General features: G+C 42.5%; 1 protein-coding gene across 1 annotated transcript in view; it reads right to left on the bottom strand.

Moving 5' to 3' along the window:
* Nucleotides 1–7,327, bottom strand: part of IPO9 (importin 9) — a 29,075-nt gene that overhangs the window by 11,304 nt on the left and 10,444 nt on the right. The window contains 8 exon segments of the mRNA XM_017739847.1: nucleotides 260–408; nucleotides 606–832; nucleotides 1,830–1,989; nucleotides 3,600–3,739; nucleotides 4,909–5,015; nucleotides 5,152–5,250; nucleotides 6,288–6,439; nucleotides 6,932–6,990. Coding sequence (XP_017595336.1) covers nucleotides 260–408; nucleotides 606–832; nucleotides 1,830–1,989; nucleotides 3,600–3,739; nucleotides 4,909–5,015; nucleotides 5,152–5,250; nucleotides 6,288–6,439; nucleotides 6,932–6,990 — 1,093 coding nt within the window.

The raw sequence follows: 7,327 nt of genomic DNA, 5'->3' as shown, positions 1-7,327 counted from the left end.
AAAAGCAAAATGACTGGGGATGACTGATGCTGTGGACACTGGAAGAAGGCCAGTGGAGCAGTTTAAAGCCAACTTTTGGAAGCATCTTCCTGCACCTGCAGTTTGCCTTTTTTCCACAGAGAAACCTCCCCCAATGACTGAAGCCATCACTCCAAAGCATGCCCACAGCAGCCTTTCTGCCCTTTGCAGAGCAGCCACCCTGGGTGTTACAGAACAGGGAACATCTCCAGCCCAGGCCATGCCCCACTGAAGCACTTACTGCACACAGCCCCGCTGGGATCTTGTCAGCTGGGGCCTGCATGATGCTGACAAGGGTTGGGATCAGCCTCATCTGCATTGGACCCTGGCAGGCTTCTATTTGAGCTAGTTCCTTAAAAATATCCTGGGCAAGAGAAGCAACAACAGGATCTGGAGAGAGAAAGCACCATTTACTAAAACACACACATATCTCAATTTTTGCCACCACTATTTTGGCTGGGAAAAGCAGCAAGTTTCCCCTCTGCCACGGGAATCAGTGTTCCTTCAATGACCGTTGATTCAGTTTTCAGCAGCAGGATTCAACAGCAAAACCAAGTGTGCTTTGGGAATGTAAGTGGAATGCATACCGTTACTGTACTTGAGGAATATTGCAATGGTGAAGGGGCAGATCTTGTTCTCCATGCTGGCTGTAAACGCTGGGTCCACTGTGCACACAATGCACAGCGTCTCCATCACCAGGTTCAGCACCTCGGAGCTGAACTGAGTTGCCAAGTGGATCAGGCCATCCAGAATGCTGGGAAGAAAAGGCTGCAACACATGGGTGCTCTCGGAGATCTTCAGCTGGTCACAGTAGCTAGACAAGAAATTTGTGATACAAAAATACATTCCTAATATATTGAAGTAACTTAAATATATTTCATTTTAGATAATACATAAGGGGTTGTTTCATCCTGTCCATTCTTATCCCCTGAGTTCACTCCTCTAGGACTTCTCTCCTTCAGTCCACTACTGTCTGACCTCCCAGCAGCTCAGCAGTAAGGAGGAGTAAAGCTCTCACCAGAAGTCTTCCCTCCTCATTCCACCCCTGATGTTCACACAAGCAGAGTTGAGCCGAGTGATGTTAGAAGCTTCTACTGCCCCTCAGTGACAGATCTCTCCTAAGAACTGCCCATTGATGGAGAAAAGGAAGAAAGTCCAGGACAGACACTGCTTACGAAGTGTTTTGTTACCATGTTCTACAAGTGAGCTGGGGGGGTGATAAAGCAATTTCAGGAATAACTAAGTTGTAAGTCTCTGACTTTATTTATTCATTAACATTCCAGTGCAAATAAGAGACAAAGTGCTGTTTGGAAGAGTAGAGTGGGGAACAGTCAAGTAGCAGATTTTTTGTGACTGGTTTTTTGATTTTACACAAATGTTCATTTTTTACTTTAGAATCAGTACAGCAGAACTTCCTTATGACAAAAATGGGCTAAGAAAATCAAACCCCAAACACTCCTTATTACTGTGATTGGCTCCATAGGCCTGTATGATGTCAGCCACCTTTATGACCTAACAGGAGTAATCTGGGTTTCATCCTTGTGCTTTCCAACACTACCTAGTGCTGCTCCTCCCTGTGACCATATCCATCACAACACTTTACTGTAGCCAACCTCGAATCTCAATTCCATATTCCTCATTAGAGTTATTCTATTTTGAACCTGTTTGTTTATACTTTTTAGGCTGACATCTATTTCATTCAAAGCAAAACCTCCCACAGCCCAACAGAAATACTATTTTAACAAACCAGTTTATCAGTGTGATTTATACTCCTGTCCCTGGGGCTGTGGAATAGCCCAGGGTTTGCTTACCCCCAGATGGCTCTGACTGCAGAGATCCGGACAGAGGGGGGCTGGGTTTCGTGCAATCCACTGACAGTGGCTTGCAGGAACTGCTGGATGAGCTCTGGAGACATGGCCACGGTGAAACGGCTGGCAGCCCACAGGGCCCGGCCCAGGAGGAAAGGAGACACTGCAGCAAAACAAAAAACCCCAGTGGCTTCAGGATAAGCTTTATGAGTTTAAAATCACAGCTGCTTCCATCCATTATTTAAAATCTTGTCATCCCAATAGGAAAACACTGAAATGTGACATACAAGACAAGTGTGCAGGCATACAAAGAATTTTTGTTCATAGGCAGAATACAGCTTATTTTCTTAGTTATTTCAAAGAATAATTTCTCATTTATTAAAAAACCTCCTCCCCTCAACTATTTACACTTTAATTTGTTCATCACTGAACAAAAGCAAAGGAAGGGAACAGAGGCTTTTCCAGAAATTCCCATTTATCCAGCTCAATATTCTGTCCCCAGCTGCAGAAAACAGCAGCTTCTTAGGGAGAAGAATTAGAGTAACAGAGCTCATACCCAGGGACCTTTCATGGATTACATTCCTAGTTTGCAGCCATCACCCTGCAGTAACAGAACAGAATTCTGTGGCTCACCAGCACCACAGAAGCAGTGGACATTCATTATCCACTCACCTGCTTGCACTCACCAAGGTATGATATATCTTTATCACACTTACTCCTGCTGCCTTTTCAGACTATGAATCTCTTTACCTATCTAGGCTGGCCTCAAAGTGATGATGCTCTCTGTTCCTCAGCATCTTTACTGCCATTATTTATGCTCCTGCAAGTACTAATTTTAAGATGAGGACATAAAACACTCTCTGCAAGATGTACAGCAAGAGAAGAGCTTTGTTTTTTAAGTCACGATCATAAAATACAACATTTCTTTGTCTGTACCATTACTGACCATTAAATGGATATCCTTGGAGAGCCATCAACACACTGACTCTGGGAGCCCTTCTAGAGAACTGTAGCTCATTTACAACCCAATGCCACACATGTAAATGAATGTAAATATATGTAAATTGCTGGGGTTGGTTTCTTACATGCATTGCAAACTAGTTCTTCACTCAAAATTAACACAAAGAAAAGAAAAAACCATTCTTTGTAATGGGCTAAACAAGTGTTTCTTTGATGAAAAAGGAACCCAGGAATCTGGTTTTTTTCTGCACTGACACAACTCAATGTGGACTCATCAATGATACTCACATTGCCTTAAACTTCTAAAATTTTAATTTGCAATTCCTCTGACTCTCCTGCACACTGATGTAAGATAACACAGAGAGCAAAATCTTGCTGAGTTCCCAATAACAAAATCCCATTTAGCCGGGAGCATTATTTGAATTCATGTGCTACACAACTAGTGTCAGCCTCAGCCAAATGGGATGATATGGTGCAGCAGTAATTCTGAAGGCGGTTAAACACTGCTGGTGACTTTCCCAGGCACAGACACAAGACACCAGAACAGCTATTTTCCACCCAGCTCCCCAGGCCCTACAGGCTCATGCATCCAGCCAACAATGACATCCAGCTGAAAGCACAGTCCCACAGACAAAGGACTTACACTACAACTGGGAGCATGTGGGAACTCACAAGATTGACTTTTTTCACATGAGCAAGGTGCACAACTGCATTTCCCAATACCACATGCACACATCAACCTGACTGATTCATCAGAGACTCCCAGTGTCTGGCACCCAGCAGCTATCCCCAGGGATGTGGGGTCCCACATACCTGAAAGATTGAGGTCTGCCAGGACCACATTTGTCAGGAAGCCATGCATATCAAAGTGTATTCTCCCATTCTTCACACTGTCTGTAATTATGGACTTGACTGAGCCCAGGGCCAGCATACAGGCTTCATGTATTTTCCACCTGCAAAATAGTTCAGATGCTTAAGAGCATATTTTCCTCCATCATCACCTCAAGAAAGAAATACATATTCTGAAGTGAAGCCAAAAGTAATTTTTTGGTCTAAGCTACCACAATTATTTCCTTGATCCCAAAAGAGAATTTTAAAAAGTCCTCAAAGAGATGAACATTTACAAACTGCAAGATGCGGGCTTGGAAACTCCCTCAGGACAGGCAGCATTCTCAGTCACTTCCTAAAATATTGGTGGAATAACCGCTACTTGTTCCAATTTTGTTCTCATAATAAAAAAGAGCCTCTTCCATGAAAGTTTGTGTTCCAGTCATGTCTTCATTATTTGTGTGCAGAAGCACTGGGATACTCAGTATATTAAAGGTTTAAAAACATCTAATTTTGCATTGACATTTTGTTAATTATGATGATATAGAACTATGTGCAAATACCACCTCTCCTTGGTTTTATTTGTGAAGCCAAGAACCTACTTTACAGCTTCTCACAATTGAGGCAGATGGGGACTTAATGTCTGATTTTGCAGCCATTCCATTGCTGCTCATTATCAGAGAGGCTACTCTGACACTAACATTCAAACTAAACACAAACACTGAACCAATGCACTGTAAAACTAGGAGAGAATCACTGTGGACCAGCAACTAGGTACTCCTGCAACAGAGTTTTCTTCTTCTATCCCCAAAAAACATTAAAAACTGCAAGTCTGAAGTTCTAAACTTGAACACATACATCTGCATACAGCACCTCTCTTCTTGACATCAAGTCAAAAAAATAAATTATACATATATCTCTCAATACTTTTTCCCTGCAATTTTTATCCCAATTAACTGAACACGAAGTATTGCAAATTTCTCTTCTGATTTTGTATAACTAATTATGGTCTCCCATGAGATGTTTTAAGGAATGTCAAGCTCTGAAGGGAGGGAGCTTTGGCACAGATAGATTGTGTTAGGAACTGCCCAAATTACTCCACATGAAGATTTCATCATCTGGCTCAAGAAGTGCTGTACTTCCTTTTGCTTCTTCTAATCAGAGCTCTCCAATTCCATCCTTGCCCATCAGTAGCATTGTCACAAATGAAATGTGATTAAATCATGGTGCACCCAGTGCTGCAGATGAGCTGGACACCTGCCCCAGCACCGTCCCCTCCACCCCAGCCCCTCACCAGTGCTCAGTGCCGCTGTTTTTAGCCTGCTCAGCTTCCTGCAGATGCCTCGTAGCTGCTGCAGCCAGAGCAGTTGCACTCTCATTCTGGAAATCAGCAGCCACAGCCTGTGCAGAAGGAAATGGCAACACTCATTTGTATGGACTGTTAAAAGTTGGCCTTTTCTCTAAATGCCCTTCCTGAAGCCAGGTTTGATACTTGTCATTACTATTTCAGTATCTAAACGTGGAATACATTTCATACCAGCAGCAGATCCTGTGCAGCAATTCTCACTGTGTAGGAAAATGTATCATCATCTTCATCCTCCACAAACTGCTGTGGATTCGCAGTCCAAACTTTTATCTAGAGGAGACAAAAAGGAGGGGGCAGCTGAGACTTCAGGACACCATGGGTAAAAGGCAGCTTTGCTGTTCCCCGTAACCTGTTTTGGAGAACTACTTTCAGAATTTTTCCTGCCATAAGAAGTCTTCATCCTCAACTGATTTTTCTTCTATTCCATTGGAGAAAACTTTGAAAAGAAGAAATGCTCTTTGTTCTGAGCTCATCTTGCTCTTCCGCCCCTCATTTGAGATCAGTTTGACAGAACTAATGACTGACCTGGAATCAACGCTATACAGATTTATTTTTAGATGAGGAAGTGGAAGAAGCAGATAAATCTTTTAACAGAGTGCTTGTTTTTATGCATGTCTACCTAAACTAAAAGATGATGTCTGTCAGGCTTGCGAGGCCAGGAGCCATGTAGAATTTCAGTACAAATTATTTCACCCTACTAGCACAACATTTTCACTCTCACAGAAACCTGTTTATCCCTTTCAGCATGATAATCCTCATTTTCACAGCACAATGCATCATGGAAGAATGAAAAAAGAAAGCCTGAAAGAGCTGAGGTTGTTCAGCATGGAGAAGATTCCAGGGAGACCTTGTAATTGCCTTAAAAATGAAACCCTGGTAAAACCAGGGCCCCAGGACAAGGGGCAACAATTTTAAACTGACAGATGGTAGGTTTAGATTACAGAAGAAACCCCTAACAGGGTGCTGAGACACTGGATACATTGCCCAGAGAAGCTGTGAATGTCCCATCACTGAAAGTGTCCAAGGCCAGGCTGGACGGGGCTTGGAGCAACGTGGGATAGGGGAAGGTGTCCCTGCCCATAGCAGGGGGTGGAACAAGATGGGCTTTAAAGTCCCTTCTGACCCAACCTCTTCTGTGATCTGTGATTTACTGTTCACCTTGTACCATTTTGGAATCTCTAAGCACTGCCACAGCAAAGCAATGGAACAGCCTGTTAGATTTCCATGCACTGAAACTCTTCCCAGGACACTTGCTGGTTTAAATCTCTCATTTCTTTTGTTTCCTACACAACACAAAACATGCTCACCTGCTCCTCTGTGATCTGCATGTAAAGCAGGATGTAATAGATCAGCTCTGGCAGAGCCTTCTTCACTGTGCTCTTAAATTTGTTGTTTTCCAACAAGGCATGAACAAATTCAAATATGCTGAACACCAGATTTTCAAAGCCCAAAACTTCACCTGAACAAAGTGGAAAAAACAAAAAGGAACATGACTGAACATGCCAACATACAAAAAGCTACAAATGGATGTGAAAATAATTACAAACTATTAGCTTGTCTGAGCAGATATTTATTCATTCTCCTGGACTAGCAAGTGCAGCAGCAGCCCCAGGAGGATTTCTGACCTCATCACTTCCTGCTCTCTTCCCACCACACACCCCTCATTAAAATTTATAAAGCTCAACCTAAGACCTACTTGATTTTCTTTTGTCCCACTGCTTTTACCTCAAAATTGTTGCTGAACTCACCCCTTGAGCCATTAGAAAACTTAAATTGTGCAGCTTCACTGATCACAATCACAAGTAATTTGCAAAGAAGTGATGGACACCATTCTAACATCATAAATGCACCTTTAGCACGATCTCCCACAGTGCTTCAGTCACTGTTTTGACAGCAATATTTAGGTAACTCCATTCCTCTGCAAAAAGCAAAGTGAAGTGCAAGTTCTTACCATCAGAATCCACAGGATCCTCCACCTCTTCTGTGTAATTTACTTCTGTTCTCACATAAGTGAATGGAGTTAAGGAAATGCTTTTTTCTAAAGAACAACATCTATTTTGGAATTAATCTGCTTCTGTCTTAAAGTTCCCGATAACTTGGGAAGGTTTTGTTCTTAAAAAACCCTTTGATTTTGTGCAGAGTCCTGTGCTTCACAGAGAGAACACCCCAGGAGCTCCTGGCTTTGTGCACTGCCCAAGTTCAAAGATCACTTTCCACAGACCAACTCACACATCACTTCAGCACATCCTTCATATTATTTGTTTAACTTAGATCAAACCCACTAAGGTAACCCAAAACTTCATTTATATTAACTCTGCAAGAACAGAACCCCCTAGACTCACTCTTT

The sequence above is a fragment of the Corvus brachyrhynchos genome, unplaced genomic scaffold (genome assembly GCF_000691975.1).
Source record: "Corvus brachyrhynchos isolate BGI_N302 unplaced genomic scaffold, ASM69197v1 scaffold67, whole genome shotgun sequence".
In the NCBI taxonomy this organism is placed as follows: domain Eukaryota; kingdom Metazoa; phylum Chordata; class Aves; order Passeriformes; family Corvidae; genus Corvus; species Corvus brachyrhynchos.
Note: the sequence above shows the minus strand (reverse complement) of the source record. Positions and strands in the feature narration are given on the sequence as shown.